This window comes from Stegodyphus dumicola, chromosome 12, assembly GCF_044657685.1.
Source record: "Stegodyphus dumicola isolate Sdum_Otavi_A_Nest chromosome 12, ASM4465768v1".
In the NCBI taxonomy this organism is placed as follows: Eukaryota; Metazoa; Arthropoda; class Arachnida; order Araneae; family Eresidae; genus Stegodyphus; species Stegodyphus dumicola.
In genome coordinates, this window is record NC_140779.1 from 103,895,849 (window position 1) to 103,913,284 (window position 17,436).

Consider the following 17,436-nt stretch of genomic DNA (forward strand, 5'->3'; position numbering starts at 1 on the left):
ACATAAAATCTGTATTTTTGTACGAAATACGGATCTCTTTTGTAAATTATAGTGAAAGTTTTGTGGTAGTTCGTTATAGAACTTTCATTCCAAGTTCGAATTTCAGAATTATAATTAATATTCATATAAAAGCAATTACTGATGTACTTTCTCGCCTCTAAATTTTGATGAAAATCTATGGTAAAGACGCAATATATGAGTTTCTTTTTTAGTCTTAGAGGGGCAATTTGCCCTGAAGAACTATTAGTTTTGGCATTTTGCGTGGAAAACTTTAAAAGGCGGTATCAATTTTCAAATCGTTGCCACCATATATTATCGCCCTGTCTTATTTAAAGAAAGCATAAATGTATGCAGGTTTCTCGCATTGTAATAAAATAACGGTACCTAGAGCCATCGAAATTTGAATAACGTTATCTTCCATAGAATATGGGGATGTGGAATTCCTAATTTGAATTTGTTTTATTATCGATTTCAGATTTTGTAACACCTCAACGAATTTTTGATTAAAAAACTAAACAATTTCAAAGCGAGCAATGGCAAGACTATACGGGGGGGGGGGGGAACTTTTTTATCTCCAGCGCGCGAAACTCTGTATCGGAAATTCTAAAGATATGCTCATTTTAAAATTAATTTGCAATATTGCTTTTGAACTGAATTTTATAGTTTGAGTACGTAGAACGTGATATTTAATAAATAAAGGTAACACACAAAACGTTTAAAAAAACGCTCCTTTAGACGCAATTTAAAATCTGAAACCTTTCAGATTTTTTCTTTTGTCTTTTTGAATTATTATTGTTATTTAGGAAAGCGGCTTACAATAAATGGGAGAAATTCTTTAAGCTGTGTAATTTTTCATCTTTTTGTCTTGGTAATATCATTTTACTGAAAACGGGTGGTTTGGTTTATTTGATTTTGCAAAGCATTGGAAGGCTCTTTGCCTAAGATAAGGAATGCCGTCGCGAAGGCTTTTGTGGAAACTGGATCGGTTATGTGTTATATATGGGGAGCATTACGAAAACACCCATGGAGACAGCTCATGCGCCGGGAATTGAACCCCTTACCAAACTACCAGTATCCAGCGTTTTTACCTATTGGCCGTTGGGGGGGCGGAAGTTGATAGAAAATATAAGTAGATACTATATTTAAATTTATAAGGAAATTTATCGCGAAGAAATTCATGAGAAAAAGAAATGAAAAAGGTAATAGTATTCAGAGCACTAATGAAGCATTACTTTTTTCGTATGCAATGTTTTTTTTTTTTTTTTTTTTTTTTTAACTGTCGTTTTTGGGGACCGGGTAGTTTATTCGAAGCAGGGCTATTTTACAGTCTTTAACAGTAGAACAGTAGAAATAATCACTAAAAACTTAACTTCTGCTGCATCATTTGTTTTTAAAAGAATGGAACCCGCGATTCTATACTAAAATAAAATAATGAGATAGCTTTCAGTAAAAATAAAATTGCTTTTAGAAACTACTTTCATTCTTAAAAAAGTTTCATGAAAATTTTATATTACTTATGAACTTTCTTCCTCAAAAAAGAAAGGGAGAGAAATGGAAATTAGCTAATTTTTATTATTATTTAATTCCGCTCAATTTAGAGCAAATATAATTTGTAGACACAAAACAGTAAATTTGTAATATTTATTATTAGAAGTTGTAGTATGGGACTGGAAAGAAGTTATTTTTTTTCCTTCTTCTTCTTAAAAGAAGATATTGTTGTATCTGAAAAGAAACTGTTACAAGAATTAATTCCCTAAAGTGCCATAGAACTAAAATGCTTTTATGCGATATTCATTTTTTTATTTATAATGTTTACGTTCATTATGAACATAGCAAAAATATATGATAGGTGACTAGCATTTTACGTAGTATAATGGAGAGGAAATCATTTCTAAATTCTCTTTACTGCATAAAATAAATACCCATAAGGGTCATACCTACTCATAAAAGGCATCATTGTGTCATAGATCTGCGGCACCCGAAGCAATTTTTGAGTTCTCGAATGCATTTCAGTTATGTATTTGTCGCAAATAACGATATTGCAAAGATTTAAAGATTTTAATTATTTGAATCCTGGGTTTACATTTTCTCCATTGATTAAAAATGAATTTGATGTCAAATGCACGAAAAAAATATGTAAGTTGAGCTAATTAATTTAGAATGTGATATAAATAATTTTCAAATATTTGAAGATACAGATTCAACTGATTTGAACAATTTATATTCGTATTTGTCAAGAAATAAGTGCGCTCAAAACATTTCTGCACTTAGAATAATTGCTCTGTTTGCGAATATGTTTATATGTGAACAGCTTTTTTTAAAAAAGAAAATTCATAAGAAATGAACCTCACTGATGATCAATCTACAGTACGTGATAAAGATTATTTTTAGTAATATTTCTTGTAATATGAAATTTAGTAAGGGCTATTACTATCGAAACGATATTTTGCTTCGAATCACTTTAAATATCCGAATCACTTTTCAAATCGTTACCACCAACTATTAGAGCCCTGCATTATGTTTAACGAAATTAAATAGTGAAGAATCTGCATGAATGTATGTTATGTTTCTCGCACCAACGGCACCTTGAGACATAAAATTTTGAATAACGAAGTTCTCCACTCAAATACGGGCATCTGGAAACCCAAATTTGGAATTTGTTTTATTATCTATTTCATATTTTGTTAAACTTTAACGAACTTTTGATTAAGAAACTCAACGATTTATTTCAAAGCGGGCAATGACAACTTTATGAGAAAAAAAAAAAAAAAAAAAGATTTTGTTTTAATCTCCAGCGCTCGAGGCTGTGTATCGGAAATTCTAAAGATATCCCTTTTTAAATATTTTGTAATATTGCTGTTAAATTGAATTTTATGCTTTAAGTGCAAAGAACATCTTAATAAAAACAGTAACACACAAAACGTTAAAATACGCCCCTTTTGGCGTAATATAAAATCTGAAAGCCATCAAAATCTCCCCCACCCCTTGTCCCGATACATTTAGGTAACTAGGTATACTAATTTTAAACATTCATATTACGGTATAAAAATTATACATTTTGATTTTTAAAATTTTTACCACATTCCTTTTATGCATAGCATGTATTTTAAATTAGTTCGTAGTTCTCTGACAGATTAATTTAGGAAAATTAGAAAATATTTAAAAAAAATTTAAGCGTTTATTACAGCTTCAGGTTTCTTTCCGTTGAACGTTTTAAATTTCATTCATGTATAAAAAAATGCCGAGATGGGGGGGGGAGTACTTCCATTTCGTTACAGATCATATACTCTGTGAAACTGCTCTTGTTTGAGCAAATAACAGGAAGTGAAATCGATGCCGTTCTGCATGTTTGTAAATAAAAAGAAGTTTTTTCGTTTTTGCATTGCTACAGATTAATTTGCCAATTCGTGACAACTGACGAAATTATTACCGAAATTAATTACTTTAGGGAAGTTGCATATCAGACATTCGTTCAAGCTGGATTTCTATGTTTATATTTTGTTCGGAATATTTCGAGCGCGTTTTGATTCGAATGAAATATTTGAGACTGCAAATCACCCAGTAACACAAATTTATTTCTGATTAAAAGTTTCCTAACTCTAAAATGCAAACTAAACTATTAAAAAATGTATCCATTTAAAACTGAGAAAGTCTGTCCATTTCTAAATTATTCAGAAAATGAATAATTCAGATTATGTTAATTAAGTAATTTCCTTCTGCCAATGATATTTTATAATTAAATCTATAAATAGAGGAAGTATTGCATTGAACGCATCTAAAAAATCAAATAAAATTAAAGTTACTTCTAACTTGCTTTACGTGTTTTGAAATTTTCATGAATTTAAATAGTACGTTATATAGTACATGTAAATAAATTTAAATAATGTAGATAATTAAAATTCAATACATTAAATTTAATCCATTAATGAATAATTAAATGTATTTAAATAATGTAAATACAATGCATATTTTTAAAAAAAGTTTTTAAATAAATTTAGTGTAATGTGCACGACATGCAAATTGGACTTACGAGTAATTATTATAAATATTAGTACATGACATGAAAGTATTAACATATAATTTATAGATGAATAATTCAGCTTCAAGACTCACAGTTCTAGGATAAATCGTGAGAGGAAAATTATGCGAATAATTTAATTTCCAAAGAATTCAGTTACAGTAAGAACATAACAAATAAAAAGTCTTAGATAGCTAGTGGTAACTATCACAATATTATTTCTTTAAAGGAAATTAGCTTTCTAAAGAATTATAAAATAGTAATATTACATAGTAATCTCTACATATAATAAAAGAAAGAGTCTGCGTGTCTTTCGTTCGTACTGCGCGTAAGCTAATAAACCCAGGGTTACGAAATTTGGTAATGGTGTATCTAGACAAGAGCCAGCGCACCTCGAAGCGATTTTTTCAAAATTCGAATCAGATTTTTTTTAAATTTTAGCTTTTTGATTTTATCGCATCATTTTTAATAGTTTCATTCTTTTAGAAATGTGGTTTTGGCAACAGTCTTTCATTCAATTGTATACTGGACTGCTGACTGTTGAAAAATCAGCGCTGTTGCCATTTGGAATAATGAGGGCGATCATTCTGTGCAGTTTTTAAATTTTTCTCTTAGGTATTGGATGTTTGTTGAGAGAAGGTAGCGGGAAGTTGGTTAATTTATCTATTAGGGTAATCAATATTTTGTATTAAGGGATATTGCTTATTTCATTGTAATTTTGTAATATGTAAAACATTTTTTTTTTTTTTTAAATTGTGTTGGTGGGTTTTTTTTAATTAAATTGTTCTGCAGAATAAAATCCTGCGCAGTTTTTAAATTTAAAAATTGGAGGGAAAAAAACGAAAATGCCTATGCAGCCAGCCCTTTCACGGGATTCGGGCCGAAATACCAGTATTCAGCGACACCATTGACCTCTGGAATACGCGCCCAACGTGCTGACCACTTCACTACGAAGGCATGCTAAGAAGGCGGGAAGAACACCTTATAAGGTCTCATGTTTAGAAATACATGCTGAGAACTCATATTTCAGTTTTTTATGTGTGAGACCCACCTCCACATTAGCATAGCTTAAGAAACTGCACAAAATACGTTTCAAATAATAAATGCAAGGGAAAATGAAAGTGATAGAATACCAGTACAAAAATGCAAAACTAAATTCAATGCACAATAAAATTAATCAAGGGTGCACAGTTAACCAATAAACTAGCCCACAGATAGAAAAAAAATTGTGCACATAAGAGTAAGGGTAAAATTATCTGAATATTTTTCAATTTTCAGAATTTAGCTTTAAAAATTTAGGAGGAAAAATGCACAAGGAAATTGTTTCATTTTTGTTAATAAATAATTAAATGTTTATAAAAAATTTGCCATATTTTTAAGAAACATTTTTTTCCAATATGCGGAAGAACTGTATTCCCAGTTAGTTCGGTTAATATGAGTTCTCATGTCTACATAATATTGCTTATTATAAGTTAATATTCTATTGTCTCTAATTTGTAAAATGTTTTAGTAATATAATTTTAAGTTGCTGTAACAAGCCGACAAATTTTTAAAGCATAAATTCTTTTCAAAGCTAAATTATATTTTATTCTGAAATGCGTGCGCTTATATTATAAGAGCTTTTTGACACTTCTTGTGTTTTTTATAAATTTAATAGATAATTTTTACTTTTTATACATCCCAATTAATTTTAGTCAAGTTTTCTTAATTAAGAATGAGCAATAACTAGTTAACATCAAAAGTCGATTCACTTAGCTCAAAGCATTAGGGCTGAGTGTTTGTGCTATCATTATAGCTGTAATATAATACCTGTAATTGGCTTCTCCTCTCAAAGTAGGTCATCAAAAATGTTTTCTTAATGAAAATGTAATCCTGTTTCGCTATGGAAATTTATTATTTTTGAGACTGCGCTTCAGATTATAAATCATTCAAGTGATTATCTTCCGTGTGACTAATAGCAACCTTAATTAATGACTCTTGGCAGTGATATCATCATAATTATCAACAACGTCCCGACCATTATACGCAGAAAAGAGATGGCAATTTATTGTGAACTACGGAATATAACGTTACACTGCAAAGCAGCGCAGTTTTTTAGGTGATAACTTAGTAGGATCTGGAATGAATATTTTAACTAATTTTAAGTGCATGTTCACTAAGAAGTTTATTAAAAGGAAAAAAAATAACCTGACGAAATGTATCGATTTGCATTCCAATCATTTATTGAGAAAGCTTATACTATATTGCCTGTAATTAAGTGTGTAGTTTAGTTTCTTGTTTTGTAACAGCTGAAGACAAATATTTATTTTCTTAACAATAAATATTTGTGCTTGTTAGCACAAATATTTATTGTTATGAAACATTACTTACATTTCTGACATCAAATTTTGGGAAATCGCTAAACTATGGTACTTCCAATTTGAGTTCTGTTCCAGGCGAATGGGCTGGATACATGGGCGTTTTCGTGGGTTCCCTATGTGTGACTTGCATATAAGCCAATTTCCCTTAGAAATTCTTCTACGAATGTATCCCTCCTCTTAGGCCAGGGATCGGCAGCCTGTGGCTAGCGAGCCACATGCGGCTCAGTAGAATCACACGTGTAGTTGAGTAATTTAATAATATTGAAAAATTAGCTGCAATATTGCCATTGCCAAAGAAAATTTAATAATCCCGCTACTGATCGCATGCATGTAAATTGAGTTTTAGCTAACCATGTGCAGAATGGAAGATAGCACCAGCAGGATGTTACTGGAGGAGTGCAAGAAAAGTAGAAATCCGAAGAAGCGATGTTCCGGCTTGTAGGCATGGCAAAAGATCCCATTCGAGTGCGTTACAGAGTTCAGTCGGTGAATGCAGACACATGTGGTCTTGCATTATCTTGGTGGAACATTACCTTTTTACGCCGGAACTCAGCTCGATGTTTTTCCTTAATAGCAGCGTCAACACGGACTAGCTTTTCGTGGTACACCTTACTGTCGAGGGTTTTAGCTTTTATCAGATACTCTTTGTGGATAGTACTACGGCAGTCCCACCAAAACATGATCTTTTTGTTAGTCAAATTGCGCTTTGCGACGTTATCAACCGGCATACCTGGCGCAAACCACCTCCCTTTTCAGCCTGTGTTGTTGAAGTAAATCTATTGAACACAAGTGACGATCCGGTCGAGAACTTTGTCCTTGCGTTGATATTCGAGCAGATTAGAGCATGCCAGAACACGTCTGTCCTTATCTGCTTGAGTCAGCTCATGAGGCATCCAACGATTGAACTTCTATCTCAAGTTTATGCGATTAATGGGCATGGCACTAACGTCTAACTCCTTAAAAAGCTGCCGTGTGAGTTGCATACTGATTTTCTTCAACAAGTTTTCGCAGGCGAGCCTCATCAATAACAGTAGACCGGCCAAAGCGCTCTGCATCTTGAATGTCATAATCCTTGTTTTTTTACTTTCGGTACAAACATTCACAGTATCATATGATAACATTAGTACTTAAAGCTGTACACATGATTTGGTGACATTCTGTAGCTGACTTTTTGCAACAGAACTGGATGTAAATGATGGTTCTAATCTGGTAACGTGATAGTTCCATCTTAGATACCTTATACTTAATGGTAACGATATTTTTTTAGAAATTTCACAACACAGTGTTCTGAAGCAAATCTCTTTCTTTCAATTGCCAAAAATTATTTGACAAAATATGATTTAACACGCCAACGCGAACTGTTTGCCCAGACGATATTTGTGGGGACGGGCAGCGCTCGTTAAAACTTGACAGCAAACTTTTTCATTATTTTGATAAGATCTATACGGAAGGAGTTCAAATATATATAGAGGACTTATTAGTTTGGGGTAAAGATAAAAAAGAACATGATTTAAGATTAAAGAAGTTGTTGGACAGAGCCAGAGAAAAGAATGTTAAATTTAATTTAAATAAATGTAAATTTGGGCTGAATGAAGTGAAATATATGGGACATATATTTTCTAAAGATGGTTTAAAACCAGATGAAGACAAAATTAAGGCTATTCTAGATATAAAACCACCAAAAACTTTGAAAGAATTAGAAACTTTCCTAGGAATGATTACATATGTTTCTAGATTTATACCTAATGTATCAGAATTGATATCATGTTTAAAAGATTTGTTGAAAAAACAAGTTATATGGAATTGGAATGCAACACATGAAAAAGCATTTAGAAGACTAAAAGATGTCTTAGTAAATAAACCAGTTTTACAGTATTATGATGTAAAAATGCCAGTAGTTTTATCTGTAGATGCATCTCAAGAAGGACTTGGAGCAGTCTTACTACAGAATAATTTACCAGTAGCATATGCATATACGGCATTAACAGATACACAGAAGAATTATGCTCAAATTGACAAGGAAACTTTAGCTACTGTATTTGCGTGTGAGAAATTTCACCAGTATATATTTGGAAAATATATTATTGTGGAAAGTGACCATAAACCACTGGAATCAATTTTCAAAAAGCCATTAAATAAATGTCCTGTAAGACTACAAATAATGCGTATAAGATTACAGCTATATCAGATTGAGATAAAATACAAACCAGGCAAAGAACTTTTATAGCTGATGCATTATCAAGATCATTCACTGATAAAGGATCTGATTTCTTTGAAGGAGACATAGAAGCTCATGTTGGATTAGTTGCAGAATGTATACCAATGTCTAATGGTAAAATGGAAGTTTTTCAACTGGAAACAGAAAAAGATGAAGAACTACAAGTTTTAAGAAAATTAATTAAAACTGGATGGCCAGATGAAAAATGTATGGTTCCAGAACTGGCAAAACCATATTTTAACTTCAGAGAAGAACTATCAGAAGCGAATGGATTAATATCTAAAAATTTCTGTGTTGTTGTACCAAGAAGTTTACGAAAAGATATGTTAAGCAGAATTCATTTAGGAGTAGTAAAATGCAAGATCAAAGCAAGAGAAATATTATATTGGCCAGGAATGTCTAAAGAAATTAAAGATTTGGTACTGAATTGTCAAACATGTTTAAGTTTTCAAAAAACTAATACTAAAGAACCAATGATATCTAAAGAAATACCTAATGGTCCATGGGAAGTATTGGGAAAAGATCTCTTTTACTTTCAAGGAAGGGATCATCTAATGGTTATAGATTATTTTAGCAAATATGTTGAAATTGGGCATTTGGAAGATTTGTCAAGTGTAGCAATGATAAAGCAATTGAAATCAATTTTTGCAAGACATGGTATTCCGAAAATAGTACATTCGGATAATGGTCCACAATATAATTGCAGGAAATTTAAAGATTTTGCAAGAAAATGGAATTTTGAAACCAGAACTTCAAGTCCAAATTATCCGCAATCTAATGGAATGATTGAAAGACATATTCAAACTGTCAAGCGAATGTTAAAAAAGCTGTAGTTGACAACAAGGATCCATATTTAGTATTAGTGGAATATCGTAACTCTCCTATTTCAGATGAAATTAAGTCACCTTCAGAATTGATGTTTGGAAGAAAAGTAAATGGATTGATGCCTATAAAAGAGAATTTCGTCCAAGCTAAACGATATGAAGACCATAAACAACATTTACTGAAGAGACAAACCTTACAAAAAAGTTTTTATGATAGAAATGCAAGACCGTTAAAACCATTGAAAACAGGAGATCATGTTTACATAAAAGAGAAAGGGAAAAAACTAAATGAAAGAGGGAAAATTATAGAAGAAGCAGAAAGACCACGTTCATATAGGATTATAAGAACAGATGGAAGAATTGTAGAAAGGAACAGAAGAGTCCTTCTTAAAGGAAGAATTTGCTATACAAAACAACTGTGAGAATGAAGTTATAGATGAACCCGAGATACCTGAGAATAGCAGGAGCACTGTAAATTTAGATGTGCTTGTAAGTCCTTCAAAACCTAACAGAAGTGTGTCACCAAATAGTGAAAGAGGTATAGTATCATCAAATTTTTCAAATGAACATAACTACGTTACTCGATCTGGTAGGACTGTTAAGAAATCTTATTATTTAAAAGAATATGTTTAATTTTACTACTATTATTATTTTTTATAAAAAAGGGAGATGTTATATATGCAACTGTAACTGTATCTATTATTATCTTTAATCATAACTGTAATATAGAATAGTGGATGAGCAATGTAGAATAAACGATGTGTGTACATCTTGGTAATTATCACTGAACACATACCCAACATATATAAAATACAACACATTAATCAGCCGAGATATTAATTAAAACTCCGAAAACATTAATTTTCGCACTCATTTTTCCGAGTGGCAACAGTCTAATGCGTTGGAGATAAAAATGCTTTATTTCGAAAAGTGTGGATGATTCAAATCGTTTTGTTCAAAGTGTAGTGTTCAAATCGTAGAGTTTGTTAAGCAAATATTTGTTAAGTTTTACAAAAATCTATAAATATAAAGAATAATATCTGTTTGTGTGTTTGTTCGCGTTATGGATTTCTGATCAATTATCATAATTTTTTTGTCACATTTAACTGACTAAAATTGAATATAAGTGAAATATTGGATGGAACTTGAGCCTTTACGACCGTTTGATTATAAGGACGAAAATCCTTAAAAACTGCGCGCAATTGCTTTTGATATAATGAAAGAGAATTAGCTTATTTTTCTATCGAAATGTTTTTTGTGGTTTCCATATCGCATCAGACTGAAAAATGTATGAGTATGAATCGTACTTTTTGCATCGTTATTAGAGAATTGCAGCGGGATCGTTCTCTCTGTTTTTAGATGCATTACTCTCAATCTAATTTAACCGGCATCAGGTACTTCCTCTACTATATAAATAAAAATGAAATGTTATGTGCATTATTTAAAATATTATTAATATATAGTACAAAAAATCATAGTGTGATAATTTTATTTGAAAACAGTACTCTTAATGCTGAATAAGTTATTTATAATAAATGAATTTAAAATGGTACTCAGTATTCATTCTTTATCTTCCTTTTTCCTTTCACTGTTTAAGAAACTATGACATTTACTTACGTATTTAAGTGAAAACCCTTTGTAGGAATACTATCCAGGAAACATTTTAAGTCGAGCCCACTAGAGTTTTATATTTATTTGTTATTTGCTCGCAAAACGAGTCGTTCTGTGCTATATTACTTTAGTTACCATGACTACGGAAGCGAAAGAAGTTTAAAGGAAATATATAGCAATGAATTTCTGGAAAGCAATGTTTATTTTGAACCGTTCACGCTTTTCATCTTTGCTAACTTTTTTTTGTAAGATATATATATTTTTAGCAAATAAATATATGTTGCTGTTATTTGTTGTTAACCTAATGAAAAGTGAACGTGAGTTTTAATTAAATTCGTTCATTTATATTAGCTCATATTATTTTACTGAAATCGTAATTTATTATAAAAATGATTATTTCAAAAAGTGTTACTACTGCTCCTTTCAAATCGTAGAGTTTGTTAATCAAAATTTGTAAGTTTTACAAAATCTGTATAAAGTATATATATATATGTTACAGTAAAACATCGAAATCTGCAGAATGTCGACTTTCACCGGTGAATGTCAACATTCACATAGTCTCTTGGTGTATGTCCGAAATGTTTTCCAAATACTCTTATTTCTGACTTACACCGGTCAATGTCGACATTCACCGTGTACGAATGGTAAATGTTGAACATATAACAATATTATATTTTCTTCTCCGTAATTCAGTCGCGAATAAACGCACTTGAGACTTGAAATAAGAACTTAAGAACATGAGAACCTAAAACACACAATACATTCAAAATGAGAAAGGAAAATAATAGAAGTTAAAAACTTACTTAATTATACAGTACGTTCTCAATGAGAAAATAAAATAACAATAATAAAAAACTTACTAAATTATGGGATTCAAATCTTATTTATTGCAACAACTTAAACTATTATGGCACTTTATGACCTCTCTTTTCGACTTTCACCAGAGCATATCTGTGATTGTCGACATACAACCGGTGAGGGTCCGAATATACAAGAATGTAGTGAAATATTCGGTTTTTCACCGACGTATTTGGTGAATGTTGATATTCTCCGTTGAAAGTCGACATTCTCCAATTTCGGTCTTTCACGGTTACATATGTTTATAAAGAAGAATGTTTATGTGTTTGTTTGTTCGCGTTATTGATTTCTGATCAATTATGATCCAATTTTTGCCGCATTTAATCGACTAAAATTGAATATAGGTGAAATATTGGATGGAACTTGAGCTTTTACGGCCATTTGATTAGAAAGACGAAAATTATTAAAAACTGCGTGCCATTGTTGCTGATATGATGAGAGAGAATTAGCTTATTTTTCTATCGACATTTTTTATGTGGGTTCCATATCGCATCAGGCTGAAAAATGTATGTCTATGAATCGTATTTTTTTGCACCGTTATTAGAGAAGGATTTCAGCGGTAACGTTCTCTGTGTTGTTAGATGCATTACTCGCAATCTAACTTAACTGATATCGAGTACATCCGCTAGTTTCAGAATAAATGCTACTTCATCTGCTAACTGTTCGGATTCATTCGGTTAGTTTCGTTTATTCGGTGAGTTTCGTACAAAATCTGCGAATGATTGTTGAGAAGAACGCGAATGTGGAATTCGTTATTAACTAGCTCCTATAGTAAGCTGTGAATGCAAATTAATAAATTTTTGAATTACCGAAACTCGGAAATGAGGAAATCGTTAAAGCCCGCTCCATCATCCTATTTAGTAGAGATTTAATATTCAGTTTATTGAAAATGTTTCACTGCAAGCTACTTCATTTACATTTGCTGTCGGAAATTCTGCAGTTAGATTGAATGTGTTTGCTAAACTGAGAAATTAATGTGCGCATCAACTACTGGGAAAATAACCGTGAAGAAAGATCGAATAGATGGTTACTTGGTAATTAATTATATGGTAATTAATTATAAAGTGCTCGTTATAGAGGCCGATGTCTGATGTTTGCAAAGATAATGCTATAGAAATTACTGAAGGAAAACTATTGCACTGTTTACATGTTGGTACTCTATACCGTATCGCTTTTAACGTCTTTTAGCGCAAAGGAGCTGCTAGTCTCGAAATGCGATTTTTGTATTGTTTCACTTTTCATTCGAGTCTGTTGCCATTCGGTTAAACGTAAGATATTATTCTTTCATATTGAATATGTCTTGTACTGATAAATAATATAATATTCAACCAATGTTATTACTGATAAACAAACTAAGCTACTTAAAAGCCGTCGATGCAGTTCTTAATATATATATATATATATATATATATATTTTAACTTTTGAGTTTGATTTATTTAAATAAAAATGCATTTAATTCATGATAAACATCAATAATAACAATTAAACACATTATATGATAACATTAAGAATAAACATAATTTAAAAGATTAAAAAGTTTTATAGACTAATATGCCATGTTTTTTTCATTTTTTTAACTGTTCTGAAGATAAATAACGTTCTCATGTTAGTCTAACTGTATATTCATCACATATCCTAAAAACTCTTTCTCGCTATTCCGCTTGGGCCATCTCTGTCGATGATCTCTGCTTATTAACTGTTCAACTTCAAAAGATCCCTTTTGGGAGATCGTTAAAAATCTGATGCCTTTCAAATTTTATTTTGTTTAAGTGAAAACTTGAGTAATATCAAATATTTAAACTCGGGCGAAGTTTAATGTCGGATTGATGTGAATTTCGAGGGAAACTGATTAGAGTCCCTCTTTTTTGAGAAAAACCAAATTCTTATATATGTAGCCAGAGATGCATATGAATGGCATATGATCATTTAAATGCATATGAATCTGTAAATCTGAATATATAACTTGTATCAATGTTTGTACATTTTAACCGCCTCCGCGTGCATTTTTGTATAATCTAGTAATGAAAATAATTCGTGTTTCATAACTGCAATGCATAAATATTTGTATTAATTTCATCTGTACTTGTATAAACATCCTGCCCTTGTATGCCCAGAATGTACTTAATAGTAAAGAGTACCTAAAATAGGTATTCATTACTATGCAGCATATTGCAAAACTTCAAGCTTATTGTACTATGAGACCTACAGCATTTATTCAGAATTTAATTGGGTACTCAAGTATTATCCTGTCCACCATGAAAGTTGGCCGAGATCCCACCAAAGCTGCGCCGGTCGTTCCGATGAAATACTGAAATAACTTATACGTCTTTATTTACTAAGCAATCAGTATTCGACCCACGTCGATTTCTACGCTTCGTAAAAAGGCTTTCGTCGATTTCTACTACTTCGTTAGGCCTCCGATTTTCCGGAAAACTTTTTTTTAAATGCTATAAGTCCAAATTTTCTGCAAGTAATTGTTCCGATTTGTTACTCTTTTGTCGGCCATATGCAGTTGACGATTTCGTGTCCATTAATTCACTTTGTATGGTTAGATCCTGTAATTTTGAAGGTAATCCACTACTTGCTGTTCTGTAGAAGGCAGATCCCAAATCTTAATATTTTGTTTTCGCAATTCAAGAAAAAAATGCGGCAATAACCGTTAGCTGATATTCTTATTCACTAAAACAAACATGACTTATCGAGAATCAATGTGGTTTACATCAAACGAAAGCACAAATGTTATGAGTGTGTGGTTACATGACGCTTATCCATAATTCGAGCTGTGTCATGCTGCTTGGTGACAGTTTCACGGTCGACGAGATAATACGTAAGTACCTTTAATTGTAGACCCGTAGATGTAATTTATTATTGTGTGCATATTGTACCAGATAAAGGCACTGCATGCACTGTGACTTTTTCATTAGTCAGTGCCACTCTTGCAGAAATCAGCAGCTCATTTGTACTCTAAGAAAAGCAGTCATCAGAACTTTTCACTTAGTCTCAACAATATACGATATACGTATATGGTAGTGTATGCCATACGAATATATGCCATACGAATATATACTCTACCATATACGAATGTCAGTAGACAAACAAGGTTAGGCATTTCCCAAAGTTGACGTCACTTACTTGCGTAATTGGATAAAGTGAAGACAAAGGAAGTAGTTGCTTTTGAGTAGAATAAGAGTCAATGACGTCACACAAGAGCCAACCTTGTAATATAATCTTGCAGTCTTGCCTTAGTTCTAGTCCGTTTTATAGTACCAAGGTCAGTAGACAAACAAGGTTTAGGCTCTTCCCAACGCTGACGTCATTTACTTACACAAGTGGGAGAAACGAAGACCAAGGAATTAGTTGTTTTGAGCAGACTAGGAATCAGTGACGTCACGCTAGAACATACCTTGTAATAGAGGAACCATGCCATACACTTTCCTTTTAGTTCCGATACTTTTTTTCATATTTCTCACCTTACATTATCAAGTCCTGCAGAACGCAGCACTAAGCTTGTATTTATATTAAATGCATCATTTAAAAAACTCAAATGAAGTATGCGAATTACTTTAAAGATGCCATTTTGTATTTCAGGCTGTTTGCTGTTATCAGAAGCATAAGATGTATGTGAATTGATATCAGGCATTATTATACTGGCATTCATTTAATTAAGCAAAATTATTTTTAATATCTATTATATTTTCTGGAAAAAAATCTTTATACATTATTTTATTTACAGCTCCCGGAAAGCAACGAGCTGAGTTTGGCGGACCTGCGCCAAATGGCGGCGCGGCAACAGCACCAAATTGAAGCCCATCAGCAACTATTGGTCGCCAAGGAACAACGTTTAAAGTTCCTGAAGCAACAAGAAGCCCGCCATCATCAGGGACAGACGACGCATGCTCAGGAGGGTGACAGATTGCGCCACTTGCGGGAGAGAGTGGAACTACAAGAACTTAAGCTACGACGGTTACGCGCTTTGAGGGGCCAAGTGGAACAACATAAGTCTAATAATTCGAATTTAGGTATTTGCTACACATTTTTCTACATATTCTTCCATCTTATTCTTTGAAGATAATTTTCATAATAATTTTCTAATATATATATTTACACATGTATCGAATGACGTACTTTTAAGAATCACTCTTGATGAAATTTATTCGATCTGTGGGTAAAGGCGGTGTATATTTTGTTATTTTTCTTAATTCGAGATCAGAAGATATTTTATTTATAGATTGATCGGATCTCACAATTATATTTCCTATGGAACCAGAAAAACTTTTAATTCTTTAAAAATGTAAAACTTCAGGGGGCGAAATATGTTGTTGTGGTTAATCTCGTTTGTCTGACCTAATCAGAGAAAGCTCACGAATTTTATCGTGGCAAAGGGTGCAAGATTGCGTTTGTTTTTGGCATGAACCTTGAGCACTCTGTAGGTGACAGCATGACTTCGCCCAGTTTTGAAAGAGGTTCGAGGATCCGAGTTGACCTGGTTGATGAGTCCGAGGGTTAGCCACCTCTCTTACCCTACCAGAAAATCACTGGAGAGGACTTTCGGTTGTACATTCAAGTGCCTCAAGCACTGTGCATTTACAAGCATCCATATAGTCTCCGGTATTCGATTCCTGGTCCATCAGTATGACAGTCAGTGTCACTTAACCATTACACCGTCTAAAATATAATAGTTCTGTAACGGATTTTGTATTTGCGAAAGTACTACCATAACAAAAGAACCTTTTTAGTCATGCAACAAAATTTAATTTACAGTAGATTAATAGTGACTGAGCTAGCACATATTCTGGTGAGTAAAATTTTAATTTAGCTAAAACTTTTTTATATATAACCTTAAGAGAAATTGTGGTATTGTCGTTACGCAGACAAAAACAATTAGTATGCCGTGGTGACCCTAAACTGTTATGTAGAAAAGGTTCATAGTCTTTTATATTATTAAGGGTGAGAAAAACTACCCCCTGACTTTTTCTCACAGGCTCAGATTAAGCTTTTAAATGAATGCTAAACATCTGCTTTATTATGTGCTATTATGCCGCCCAACCGGTATAGTGGTTAGCGTTGCTGATTGCCGTGGCGAAGGGTCCGGGTTCGAATCCCGGAGAAGGCATGGATGTTTGTAAATGTATAGTGACGGTACGGCATGGCGGCACTCTAAATATGCGACGAGCCGAAAGTCCTTTCGTGTGGTTTGGTGGAAGGGGAGAGGGGTGGGACACCCTCGGACCCTTCTACCCCCCGGAGTGCTCTTCATCAAAATTGGGGCGGTACTGAGCTAAATCGCACTGTCACCTGAAAGGTGCTCAAGGCTGTTGCCAACGGCAGACGTAATCTAGCGCTCCTTGTAACGAGTAGTTCCGTGGGCTTGGGCTGAGTACGTCAAACAAGTGAGCATAAGCAACAACATGTACTATTATTTAAATTGCATTTCCATTTCAGTATAGTTTACTCGCAAATAAATCATTGTTGACATTTAAATGTCCCTCCAAAAGAAATAATGAAAAAAGTGGTTTGTTTAAGAATCTATCCATTTCCATCCATCA

At 32.7% G+C, this 17,436-nt stretch overlaps 1 protein-coding gene across 4 annotated transcripts in view; it reads left to right on the plus strand.

Moving 5' to 3' along the window:
• Positions 1-17,436, plus strand: part of ASPP (Ankyrin-repeat, SH3-domain, and Proline-rich-region containing Protein) — an 818,500-nt gene that overhangs the window by 774,173 nt on the left and 26,891 nt on the right. For all 4 annotated transcript variants that reach the window (XM_085806749.1, XM_085806750.1, XM_035367708.2 and 1 more), the window contains one exon: positions 15,624-15,909. In XM_085806749.1, coding sequence (XP_085662875.1) covers positions 15,624-15,909 — 286 coding nt within the window. The remainder of the gene's footprint in view (positions 1-15,623; positions 15,910-17,436) is intronic.